The 13,658-nt window shown below is 35.7% G+C and overlaps 1 protein-coding gene across 4 annotated transcripts in view; it reads left to right on the top strand.

The window, feature by feature from the left end:
* Positions 1–13,658, top strand: part of GPAM (glycerol-3-phosphate acyltransferase, mitochondrial) — a 38,648-nt gene that overhangs the window by 14,430 nt on the left and 10,560 nt on the right. For 3 of the 4 annotated variants that reach the window (XR_015698067.1, XM_014060286.2, XM_014060285.2), the window contains exons 9-19: positions 693–829; positions 997–1,096; positions 1,746–1,958; positions 2,284–2,397; positions 5,071–5,156; positions 5,723–5,838; positions 8,935–9,005; positions 10,259–10,523; positions 10,663–10,805; positions 11,734–11,811; positions 12,727–12,867. Coding sequence is in view for 3 of the 4 variants with exons in the window: in XM_014060286.2 (XP_013915761.2) it covers positions 693–829; positions 997–1,096; positions 1,746–1,958; positions 2,284–2,397; positions 5,071–5,156; positions 5,723–5,838; positions 8,935–9,005; positions 10,259–10,523; positions 10,663–10,805; positions 11,734–11,811; positions 12,727–12,867 (1,464 nt within the window). In the remaining variant the exon portion in view is untranslated. The remainder of the gene's footprint in view (positions 1–692; positions 830–996; positions 1,097–1,745; positions 1,959–2,283; positions 2,398–5,070; positions 5,157–5,722; positions 5,839–8,934; positions 9,006–10,258; positions 10,524–10,662; positions 10,806–11,733; positions 11,812–12,726; positions 12,868–13,658) is intronic. The other variant, XM_014060287.2, reaches the window with a different exon arrangement.

Genomic DNA, 13,658 nt, shown 5'->3' with positions numbered 1-13,658 from the left:
TGAATGGCTTGTTTAATAAATAAAAATAATGATTTAAACGTGGCTGCCAGAAGTTTTGTGTGTTTAGTGAATTGTGTTAGTGTATGTCTTCCTCACCCAGGCCACAGTAGGAAGCACAATGTTTATAAGGAAAAATGCAAAAACTAGGTTTTGTAAAAAAAAAATTCAATTTCCAGTATCATTTGGTTTCTGAAGAATCTTGAAATTATTATTGGGACTGAATCTGAACAGAATCATTACTGGCCAAGCAAGATATATTGTAATAAATTATCAATGAATGAAGTATGCTTGAAATAACATTTACTTGAAATATCAGTAATTGGAGACTATTTAAGAGGTAGTTTACTATAAAGTAAGTTATCTATGGTTTATTCAATATATTTTTGCCATTAATTTTCAGATGATTCAGTTTTATTGTTCAAAGTTTACATTGCTGTATAATCAAAATACAAATTAATATGTTTCAAGTCCACCTTATGTTAGCCATAGTATCATACAAATAAAGCAATTATATTTAATTGCTGAAAATGTTGCTGCAAATCTGTTGTAGATTTCTATTTCATTCATTCCCTTCTCCTTCCTCTTCAATTGGCAATGCAAATATTGCCAAGAGAAACCCAGTGACAGTGCAGTAGTTTGATATGTTCAAATTATGTTTTGATATTGAACTCTTTTTCTTCTTCTACATACAGCTAAATTTGCCTCTTGTCTTCTTACCGGTTCACAAATCTCACATTGACTACCTACTCCTCACATTCATTCTTTTCTGCCACAATATCAAGGCACCCTTCATTGCAGCTGGAAATAATCTGAATATTCCTATTTTCAGGTAAAAGAGTATTAGTTCTTTTACTATTTTAATGTCCACCATTTTGTTCCCTTACCTTATGAAAATAATACACATTTGTGTTTTTTTAATCTGATATAACCTTTGTTAAATTTGCATTCTTTCCCTTTTAATTAAAGAGGCATGCATATTTTATTTCATATCCTTAGCACCTTAATCCACAAACTTGGAGGTTTTTTTATTAGAAGAAAATTAGATGAGAGACCTGATGGCCGAAAAGATATTTTATACAGAACGTTACTGCATGTGGTAAGTACATTTTTTTTAAAAAAAAACCAGTTTATTTCTGAAAATTTGCTAATAATACCTGTGCACCATTTCAGTGCACAGTGCGTATTTAAATTTGTAGCAAAGTTCAAAATTTAAATCAGTTTATTTCACTTTATAAATGAGGTATAGTTCCTTTCAGAGCTAAGCCTAAATAATATAAAAGATTCAGTAAGATAGAAAGGCTTCTGCCAAGAAAACAGTGAAAAACCTTATTGTACTTTTATGTATTTCATGGAAACTGATGATTTCATGGATCATTGTAATTATGCATGTCAGTGGTGGTATGGACTATACATGTGTCCTGAAGAAATTTGTAAACTTTAGTTAAACATTTAAGCTGCATCTCTCATATCTATGCAACTATATGCTCTTAGTTGCAGGCACTATTGTTAGTAGATACCAAAGTTACTTGTAATCTTTCAGTAGTAATTACAACTACAACTACATGTCTTTCCAAGAGTTGTATTTTACAGATGTGGGCATGTTCTTGTTTAAATGATTAGAAATTTTGTTCCCACACAGAGTTCCAAATTTGAACAGTGCTCATGGTGGTTGCCCACCTTACAAATTACTGATTTGAAACAATGCAAAGAACTTGTGCCTGATCTTGTTGCCATTCTCTTTTCAGCATGTTGAAGAGTTGCTTCGTCAGCAGCAATTCTTAGAGATATTTCTGGAGGGGACACGGTCCAGAAGTGGGAAAGTAGCCTGTGCAAGGGCAGGTCTTTTATCAGTGGTGGTGGATGCTCTATATTCAAATGCTGCTCCTGATGTACTAATTATACCTGTGGGAATCTCCTATGACAGAATAATTGAAGGTCACTATACTGGTGAGCAGCTGGTAAGAGATGCTATTGTATGCTTAACATATTTATAGAGTGTAGTTACTATTGACAGTTCTTCTAATAAACTATAGATGTAAGACAGGTTAACTTCCCTCTGTACTTAATATGTTACAAAATAAAATCATGCAGAAAAGAATATAATTCAGGGAAAAAATATATGTTTATTTAGTGAAAGCAACTCTATAACAACTTCACACGATTTGGAAGACCAATTAATTTGATTTAGTTTTATTATTGAATAAGAACAGAACAAACATGATTTGGTGTGTGCATTAATGTAATATGATTTTCCCCTTTCTTTTTCTTTTCAACATCTTTCAGGGAAAGCCCAAGAAGAATGAAAGTCTATGGAGTGTAGCACGAGGAGTCTTTCGAATGTTACGAAAGAATTATGGGTGTGTTAGAGTAGATTTCGCTCAACCGTTTTCTTTAAAAGTAAGCGTATATTTTATGACAAAAATTCCATTGAGAAACTATGAAAAAGATATTTTAAACTATTCGTATTTCAGTAGAAACAATATTTCAAGTTTTTACTTCATACACAATGGTGTTGCTCAAACAAAAGAGTTTTGTAGCTGAAAACTCATGCTAGAAAATGGAGTGCTGAATATGAGATGCTGTGGCTTCAAGGTATTAATCAAAAGAAAACAATACTGGTACCAATAATAACTGGAGCAAATGAAACATCACTAGAACACCCTTAACTACTGTTAGTCAATGCAAAAGGCTTTATTTTAATCACTTTACATCGTTCACGATATCATCAAACAATATCTACCTATTCCCAGATCCTTGGGAAGAACTCGATAAGTGGATGAAATTGTCTAATTCAGTGCAAACATCTTGCTGACTTCAACCAACAAAAACAACAATAATACACTTGGAATCAGCTTATGTTCTTTGATGATACATTAATATTATTAAACAACAACACCCGACTGATCAAAGACTAAGACATCAAGTAGAGCCTTTTCTTTTGAAACAGTGATGCAAGAAATCCCACCTAGAAATATGTAAGAAATTTATTATTACCTTTTCAGTTTGGTTGTCATTTACTTTAAGTAAGGGCTGTCAAACTCATGGCCCATAGGCCAGATGCATCATGCACTGGCCATGCCCACGTCTAGGGAAGAAAATGCTAAGTGAGCACCTGTCTACCCTAGACGAGTTCAAATCATCAGGACCAGATTACACCTCAGGGTTCTGAAGGAACTGGCAGATGAGATCTCAGAACCACTGAACTATATCTTCTGGAGATTCTGGAGCACCGGGGAACTGCCAGAGGACTGGAAAAGAGCTGATGTGGTTCCCAACTTCAAAAAAGGAAAAAAAAAAAAAGATCCAGGAAACTATAGACCTATCAGCCTGACTTCAATACCAGGAAACATTATGGAAAAGATAATCAAGCAATGAATTAGCGAACACCTAGAAGTAAACAAAGTAATCGCCAAAAGCCAACATGGCTTTGTCAAAAACAGACTAATCTTATTGCATTCTTTTGACAAAGTGACAAAATTAGTGGACCAGAGGAATGCTGTCGATATAGTTTACTTGGACTTAAGTAAGACATTTGATAAGGTAGACCATAACCTACTACTAGACAAAGTAGAGGAATGTGAGTTGGACAGCATCACCACCAGATGGATTTGTAACTGGCTGACCAATCACACTCAATATGTAGTCCTCAATGGAACTGCATCTTCATGGAGGGAACTATGCAGTGGAAAACCCAAGGCTCTGTTTTGGGCCCAGTACTCTTTAACATCTTCATCAATGATTTGGATGAGGGAATAAATGGGGAACTCATCAAATTTGCAGATGACACCAAGCTGACAGGAATAGCCAACACTCCAGAAGACAGGCTTAAGATACAGAAGGATCTTGACAAACTTGAACATTGGGCACTATCTAAAATGAAATTCAATGGTGAAAAGAGTAAGGTTCTACATTTAAGCAAGAAAAACGAAATGCACAAGTACAGTATAGGTGGTACCTTGCTCAATAGTAGTAACTGTGAGAGGGATCTTGGCATCCTAGTGGACAACCATTTAAATATGAGTCAGCAGTGTGCAGCAGCTGCCAAAAAAGCCAACACAGTTCTAGGCTACATAAACAGAGGGATAGACTCAAGATCACATGAAGTGTTAATACTACTTGGAATACTGCATTCAGTTTTGGTTGCCACAATGTAGAAAAGATTTGGAGACTCTAGAAAGAGTGCAGAGAAGAGCAACAAAGATGATTAGGGGACTGGAGAGTAAAACATGAAGAACGGTTGCAGGAACTGGGTATGTCTAGTTTAATGAAAAGAAAGACTAGGGGAGGCATGATAGCAGTGTTCAATATCTCAGGGGTTACCACAAAGAAGAGGGAGTCAAACTATTCTCCAAGGCACCTGAGGGTAGAACAAGAAGCAATGGGTGGAAACTAATCAAGGAGAGAAGCAAATTAGAACTGAAGAGAAATTTCCTGACAGTTAGAATTAATCAGTGGAACAGCTTCCCTCCAGAGGTTGTGAATGCCCCAACACTGGAAGTCTTTAAGAAGATGTTGGATAGCCATTTGTCTGGAACAGTATAGGGAACGGTATAAAAAGAGCCGATGTGGCGCAGTGGTTAAGGTGCAGTACTGCAGGCCACTTCAGCTGACTGTTATCTGCAGTTCAGTGGTTCTAATCTCACCGGCTCAAGGTTGACTCAGCCTTCCATCCTTCCGAGGTGGGTGAAATGAGGACCCAGACTGTGGGGGCGATATGCTGACTCTGTAAACCGCTTAGAGAGGGCTGAAAGCCCTATGAAGCGGTATATAAGTCTAACTGCTATTGCTATTGCTAATTCCTGCCTAGGCAGGGGGTTGGACTAGAAGACCTCTAAGGTCCCTTCCAACTCTGCTATTGTATGTCCGGTTTAGCGAAGTGGAAAAAGTTGCGATATATCACATGACACCACGAGTTTGCTTTAGATTCTAGGGGTAATTAATGCACTTAAAAATTACATGTTTTAGTATATTATATTATTGGCTAATTATCAGTATTTACTACTATGCTGGTCTCTGAAAATCCTTTTGCTAATTGGTAAGGTAGTTGTTACAAATGTTATGTTTTTTCAGGAATATTTAGATTGCCAAAATCAAAAACCTTTGCCTGTTCCTCTTTCTTTGGAGCATACTCTGTTACCAGCTGTACTGCCTTCAAGGTAAGATGGAACTGAGGATTTTATATCAATGATGAACAAGCAACAATCAAATATACTGTTAAATCTACAGACTAAATTATAAATGTTGAGGAAGTTCTTTTCCAAATATCAGTTTATCATATTTAAGGACTCATGATCAAAATATTTTCCGTGAATGTCTTTTGAATAAGTTAGATTCTGCTTAGATAACAAATCTTAAATTAAAGCATGATTTACTATTTTTGCAATACAACCTGGATGCTACCATGGGTGGTCTGGGCAGTCTCTTTGTTAATACAATGTGATTCCATGAAGCAAACAATTGTAGGAAAAATCTGTCAGACTTAGATCTATAATTTAATCAGGGAAGTGGGGTTCATATTTGGCAAAGGACAGTAATAGACTTGTCCTATAGTATTTTTCACAATAATTTTCTTATAAGACAAAAGAACACTTTATCTGCAAATTCAGTGCCGTCTCCCTCGCAAATGTAGTCTTTAGCATGGGGAACTACGCACTTAAATATTTTGGTGTCTTATGATGACGTAATTTGTAAGTACAGTATATCCATTCTGTTACATTTTCAGGCCTAACTACATAGTGGGAGAAAGTTCAGAAACTGTCCTTCCTGAGTCCAGGAATTTATCTTGTGAGCCACTGAGAAGACAATTAATAGCCAACTTGGCAGAACACGTAATGTTCAGTAAGTATTCAATGTGGAATTCATTCTGCATTTTCTCTGTCACATCCAACTTTCTAAATAACAGGGATTTCCTCTTTCTGTATCCTTTCTTCTTCTTTTGTCTTAAAATTGCGCAGTTTTTAATCTGAGAGATGTCATTTTGAATAAGTCTCTTTATTACTCATTGTATTTACTGGATTTTAGAATTTTAGAATAAGGCCACACTTGGAATACTGCATCCAGTTTTGGTCGCCACGATGTAAAAAAGATGTTGAGACTCTAGAAAGAATGGAGAGAAGAGCAACAAGGATGATTAGGGGACTGGAGGCTAAAACATATGAAGAACGGTTGCAGGAACTGGGTATGTCTAGTTTAATGAAAAGAAGAATTAAGGATGACATGATAGCAGTGTTCCGATATCTCAAGGGCTACCACAAAGAAGAGGGAGTCAAGCTATTCTCCAAAGCACCTGAGGGTAGGACAAGAAGCAATGGATGGAAACTAATCAAGGAGAGAAGCAACCTAGAACTAAAGAGAAATTTCCTGACAGAACAATTAATCAGTGGAACAATTTGCCTCCAGCAGCTGTGAATGCTCCAACATTGGAAGTCTTTAAGAAGATGTTGGATAGCCATTTTTCTGAAGTGGTGTAGGGTTTCCTGCCTAAGCAGGGGGTTGGACTAGAAGATCTTCAATGTCCATATTTTATATATTCTTAAAATTGTAATACTTCAGTTCTGTGGTTTTTGTGGAGGCAAACCCAAACCATTTAGCTGAAAATATTTTGGTTCCTTCTGTCTCTGCGTATTTTGCTGAAGATGAAACAATTTAACTAAACTTGATTTTTAAAATAAGACAGGATCCTTAGGTGTCAGATATTATTCACAAAAGGAATAGGACGAAAAACAAGGAGAAAAACAAAACTAGGCCTCAGTTCTTAAAGTGATAATTTGCATGATAATCAGATGGGATAAACTGACTGCTGTTAGGCAACAGTTAAGGAAAAGTAAAGGCTGATTTGTCAGCTTGCCTCCACACATACCCCCCCCCCCCCCAATGTCACAATTCATAAACGTGTCTTTTAATGTGACAGGACACTATTGTATATCTTAGAGAATGAAACCAAAATGATGTCCAAATTCTGTTTTGTGATTGATTTGATTGAATGTTCATTCTTCAGTGTTGCTAATAAGCTTTCAGCAGTAAAAAACTTTGTCAGGTTATTTGTTTATAGGAATTTATATAGTGCCCAACTCTAACAACTCCAGGCAATCTACAAAGTCAAAACTTAAACAATCATATCAACAACAGAACTACAGTACAGTAAATCATTTGTTATTCAAATGATAACTTCTGGTCACTTATAAATTTATTAGAAAACCTTTAAAATTATCAAAAGTCTCCTAGTTAAATAGCACAATTTTTAACACATAGTAAAACATAAATAAGGAATATGTAAGTGTAGTCCCTGGGATGCAGCATGGAAGCCATTATGGAGAAATACTATATTTAGGTCCATGTCTGTTTGAGATAATGCACCTTTTCTCTCTGGCTCCTTCCTTTCCCCTATTCTATCATAACCTTATTAAACTTTAAAACAGCCATTGTATATCCCTTGAATAAGCAGGCATCTGTTAAAACACTTCAACAGCCCCATTCCACTTAGATATACACCATTGCTGTTACTCTAGAATTGGGCTTTCCATACTACTATTCAGTCTCTCAGAGACCTATATGATTCTCCAGTTTTCATCTAAAACAATAATATCCAAGGATTCATACATGGTTGCTGCCTCCAGTCCTTACCATAAGGCCAGCTTTTCCTACTGCCCTCAGAGTTGACAGCCAAACTTTGCTATCTGTTTTTACCTCCACTCTTCATTTCCACTCTTCACTCTTTCAGAATGCCATGTATTTTAATATTTGTTGTTAGTTGCAAAGTTGTGTCTGACCCATTGTGACCCCATGGACAACGTTCCTCCAGGCCTTCCTGTCCTCTACCATCCTCTGGAGTTCATTTAGGCTCACGCCTACTGCTTTGGTGACTTTATCCAGCCACCTCTTTCTATGTCATCCCCTCCTTCTTTTGCCCTCAATCTTTTCCAGCATTAGACTCTTCTCCAGTGAGTCCTTCCTTCTCATTAGGTGGCCAAATTTCATCTTCAGGATCTGGCCTTCTAAAGAGCAGTCAGGATTTATCTCCTCTAGGACTGACCTGTTTGATTCATCTTACAGTCCAAGGGACTCGCAGGAGTCTTCTCCAGCACCATAGTTCAAAAGCCTCAATTCTTTGACGCTCAGCCTTTCTTATGGTTTAACTTTTGCAGCCAAACATTGCAACTAGGAAAACCATAGCCTTGATTATATGCACTTTGTTGGCAGGGTGATATATCTGCTTTTTAGTATGCTGTCTAGATTTGCCATAGCTTTCCTTCCCGGAACAAGCGTCTTTTAATTTCTTGACTGCAGTCCCTATCTGAGGTGATCTTGGAGCCCAGGAAAATAAAATCTCTCACTAACTCCATTTCTTCCCCATCTATTTGCCAGGAATTGAGAGGGCCGGATTCCATGATCTTAGTTTTTTTAATGTTGAGTTTCAAGCCAACTTTTGCACTCTCTTTTTCACGCACATCAAGAGGCTCTTTAGTTCCTCTTCACTTTCTACCATTAGAGTGGTACCATCTGCATATCTTAAGTTTTGGATGTTTCTCCCAGCAATTTTAACTTGTGATTCATTAGCCCTGCCTTTTTCATGATGTGCTCTGCATATAAGTTAAATAGGCAGGGTGACAGATTACAGCCTTGCCGAACTCCTTTCCCAATGTTGAAACAATCAGTGGTTCCATGTCCAATTGTCGCTGTTGCTTCTTGATCCAAATATAAGTTTTAATATTACAATGGATTAAAATATTGTTTTTGGTGTACTAAAGCTTAATGTCTATTTTTGATCAATAGATGGTTTTTTTGTGCTGCCTTATTGAAAATGGAAAATCTTTCTGAATATAACCATAATACATAATTCAACCGTGACTGACATTTTATAACTGTTGCTTTCTGAGCCCTTCACTTGCAATCCAAACTGCCAATATAGCTTTACTCTGTTTTGTTTGCTTTTAGCTGCTAACAAATCATGTGCTGTGATGTCAACACACATTGTTGCCTGTTTGCTGCTCTATCGACATAGACAGGTAAGGCTGCCATGCTTCTGCATTCACTGCATAGACTTGCAAAGTCCCAGCAATGCTTAAAACATGTTCTATGCTTTCATTTCCCCTACTTTATCTTATTTATTTTGTTGAGGAATAGGGTGCATTCATAAGCTATGTGTAAACTGACTTTGTTAATTATTTATTCTTCTTCTCTGAAATAAGAAAGAAACCTACTATACACATATTTAGACACAACCCTTATCCAGCTACAAGCTGTACTGCATCTTGTCTGTTGCCTCTCTTCCCACCCCGGAATGTACCATTTCCTTCCTGGGAAAACTGCTGATTCATTGTAATCCATCACACCACCCTCTGTGGGCACCATCTCTCACACAAACCAACAAAATATAACATCACTGTTGCCCCACTATGTTGTTTCAGGACAGGATTCCTAAGTATCATAAATGTGATTTCAGTATTGTCCAGGATTATAACTCTCATTCCTTGGAAATTACTCTAACCAATCCTATTTAGCATTTCTTAACTTGTGATTCGAAGTTGTAATCAATATATCAATGCAATCAATATATCAATGCAATCAATATACACACACATAGACATCTTTCTTTGTGCTTACTAGGGCTTTTCCATTATACTGAAGCTATTTATTTGTTTGTTTTGTTTGTTTGTTTGTTTAATGTCTACTCTTAATGTCTTCTCTTCCTTCTCAAATGATTTACAAAATAAGTTACGGGGTGGGAGTGAGTGATCTTAAATAAAACTGTCAAAAACCAGTGCCTAAAACAATACTTTTTTTTTCTTTTAACGACCCTGTAATTCCTTGCATTGGGGTGGAGTCGGGGAGACTGAATGGAACTGAGCGTTTACTGGCTGGATACCCTTCCTAAAGCCTACAGGGAGCTTGCAACAGATATTTTCTCTGCCCAGAGAGAGAGAGAGAGAGAGAGAAATATCTGCCGCTACCTGGGATGGAACTCACAGCCTCCTGACAGTGAGGCAAGAGCTCCATTTCTTGGCCAGCATTCCGCTCAGCTAAAAACAATATATACATACTCTAAAAACTATGTTTATTTTAGGTAAACAAAACTAAAACAAATAAGCCAATTTAGGCAGCCTGAACATGGAATATTTCTTGCCCTTCTGGCCTTAGCAAATGTAAACATTTTCAGTGGTTTCTGAAAGAAGAATGTGGGCAAACAAGTTTTTTTTTTTCCTGGATAGGCTTGTATAATTGGAGATCTGTCACTTATTTACTTCAATACTTTATCTAGGGAATTGATCTTTCTAAGCTGGTGGAAGATTTTTTTTCTATGAAGGAGGAAGTCTTGGCTCGGGACTATGACTTGGGATTTTCAGGGAATTCTGAAGATGTTGTCATGCACGCTATCCATTTGTTGGGAAATTGTATCACCATCACGAACACCAGTCGGAATAATGAGTTCTTCATCACTCCCAGCACAACTGTTCCTGCTGTCTTTGAACTCAGCTTTTATAGCAATGGGATACTGCATGTCTTCTTCAAAGAGGCTGTGATTGGTATGTTCGAAAGCTGTCCTTGCTCTGATGCCTGAAATACTCTTTACCTAATGATGCTGTTACTATTTAAGAGGTTGAGTTTGACAGATCATGCAGTCATTTAGGAATAAGTTTGAATATATCTTCTCTTTTGCTTCAGCATGTAGTCTTCATGCTTTACTGAACAAAAGGCACAGAAATGGTATCAGTGGAATTCTGCCCAATGTGGTTAGTCAAGAACAACTGGTCCGAAAAGCCGCCAGCCTCTGTTATTTGCTGTGCTATGAAGGAACTGTTTCATTGGTAAGTGTTTGGCTGCAGATTTGTTAGACACATATTTTGTTGCTACCACCATATCATTTGTATTATGCTACGGTACTGTGGGTCAAATAGAGATGTACTGGAGTTCTTAGAAAGAGGAAATGAAGAAGGGAAGAGAAACAGGTAGCTGCAAGCAGTAGCAATTTCCCTTTACATAGAGAAGTAACAGACAAATTCTCAAATGTGACCAGAAAAATGAACATGGTTATTAATTCCTAATAGAGGAACTGTTCAATGAATGATCTCCCAGCAGACGCTGGCCAATTTAGAACCAAAGGTCTACTCAGTTAAAAACTAATCCATTCTGCATTAGAATGTTTAACAACGTTGGAATTTGAAGTGTAAAGGATATGTCAAGCATTAAAGCTGATAGTATAACACAAGGCAGACTGGAACAAGCTATGTAAAACAATATACAACACTAATTGAAATAATACACAATGACACATATCAAAGTATGTATGACTAATAATTTTTAAACCTTCTGGAATAGCTTTTGGGATGAAACTTTGACAAAAGCATTATCAAATATGGAGAAAGGGAGTTTCTTTCTAGTTCTGTAATTGTTTATTTTCCTGCTTTTATTTTTCAATTATGGTGGAATTAAAATAAATGCATTACCTGTGTTTCCTCTGAAATAGGAAAATATAGAAAAATTTACAAGCACTCTTTCACATACATACTCAGATATGATATACTACACATTGACTACCTGTTTCAGAGAAATAACAATTATTGACTTGAAGTAGCTGCAGAGGAAATTAACAATTCCTTTTCTTGACATAACCTTTTTTAAAGTAAGGAATTGTTGTTCATTTTTGCAAGAATATTCAAAAGCAGCAATTAATAGAAAGCAATAGCACATTGAAAGAGAATAGTCATGACTGATCTTATTTGTTTTCCTATTCAGCCCTGTCAGCTGTTATGTCAAGTGTGCCATGAAGCAATTGAACAGTTCATACAATATGGAGTTCTTTTAGTAGCAGAGGTAAGATTTTGATTATGTTTTTTATGTGTCTAGATAATTATTTATGGACCTTGGACTATAATAATTGGCAACTTTTTATACTCATTTCACTGCAGAAAATCTTTTGAGAATTTTTCAGACCAAAATAAGTTTGGATATGTTGTTTTGTATATATAATTTTATTGTAATCAAGAAAATCAGTGCTAACAAAGTAATATAAAAGAATAAAAAAGAAGAAAAGGAAATAAAAGGAAAAAATGCAAGGAAATAAAAATGAAGAAAAATGGAAAACAAAATATAAAGTGCTTCTGATAGTCTTCACATCGGTTATAAATATAAAAATAAATGGGATGGGATAAGAAAAGAAAAAAGAAAATAAATTCGGGTTTCAATTGAATATTGATTTTTAAAATCTTCTGTATCAAAGTATGTATTCAGATCCAAAATTTTCAGCTTTTTTATATGTCCACTAAACATGACAAAATATTCCTTCATGTTCCTGATTCCAAGTATTAATTATATAGGTTCAAATTTAAATCATTGTGTGTACAGAATTCTTCATAAGATGAAACTATCAAAGTAAAAAACTCAAACACTAATGTTTATATTTGTGCAAATTGCTGTAGAAGAAATTATTTAATTATTTAAGACACTGGAATTCTGAAAAGTCTGAATATGCCTCAGGTGTTTTTATACCTTAACACATGAAATATACTTGAAGAATGTTTTTATAGTAATGAAGTTGAATTGGTTCAATTTCTGTGAAATCCAGCTTCTTTGGTTTATAATGAGACACATTTCTTTAGAAATACTTGGATCTTCCTTTGCTAACACCTGAAATGATTACAGAAAAGCTTGGTGGTTGCCCTAGAATAAAAAGCAGTATTCACAATGGAAAAAAATATGATTCTTACAGTTCTATTTTTCTATTCTAAGCAGGAAGAACAGGAGGATATTAGTTCTAGCCTTACAGAGCAAAACTGGGAAAAGAGTATTCCAGAGCCATTATCTTGGAGAAGTGATGAGGAGGATGAAGATAGTGATTTTGGTGAAGAACAACGGGATTGCTACTTGAAGGTACTCAGTAGATTTGTTGAACCAACTCCTTTGTGTGTGTGTGTAATTTTTACATAGCATAAAATGGATTAAATGGAAAAAAAGGCAGAAAAAAGTGCAAGAAATGAAAAAATTAATAAAAAACTGCATATATACTTATATTTTCATAGTGTCATATACCGATATTTGTATTGTCATACATAATTTTATACAATTTTTCTCTTAAACTATGACGCACTATAAATAATACCAGTTATCACATTCTCTGCTAAATGTTTATTTCAACTTGTAGAAGCAATTCTTAAGGGTTTCACATTTACAGCTGTTCAGAAGTTTTCAATTTGAAAGTCAGACTGACTTTGAACTCTTTTATTGAAAAACAAAGAATATCTCTGGAACAACTAATTTTGGTTCTTTTTTAAGACAACTAAGATTGTTTCTAAGAAATAAGCCAATATTTCTTTTCAGCAGATTTTGAGATACATTCTAATCATAGCTTGGTGAACAATTAAAAAAACAACAACAACCCACACACAGTAAAGCAGTAATGGAGTTTTGGTTGATTTTCCCTTTTAAAAAAATGCTCTTGGTTTATATGTTCATGGGTTGATAAGATGCTGGCACAGGACAAACAAAAACTAAGACATAGAAATAAACAAGGAAGTCAAAAAGCAAACCATATTTTATATTAATATCTTGTGCTAATATAATAAGCCAATAAGCCAAAAACAACCTCTAGTTTACCACCTAAGACGAGCCATAAAGCCCTTCATGGTATTGGACCTGGGTACTTGAGAGACCGCCTGCTGCCA

Source organism: Thamnophis sirtalis, unplaced genomic scaffold (genome assembly GCF_051295495.1).
Source record: "Thamnophis sirtalis isolate CommonGarterSnake01/CBP01778 unplaced genomic scaffold, rThaSir2_p1.2 scaffold_11, whole genome shotgun sequence".
Lineage (NCBI taxonomy): Eukaryota > Metazoa > Chordata > Lepidosauria > Squamata > Natricidae > Thamnophis > Thamnophis sirtalis.
Note: the sequence above shows the minus strand (reverse complement) of the source record. Positions and strands in the feature narration are given on the sequence as shown.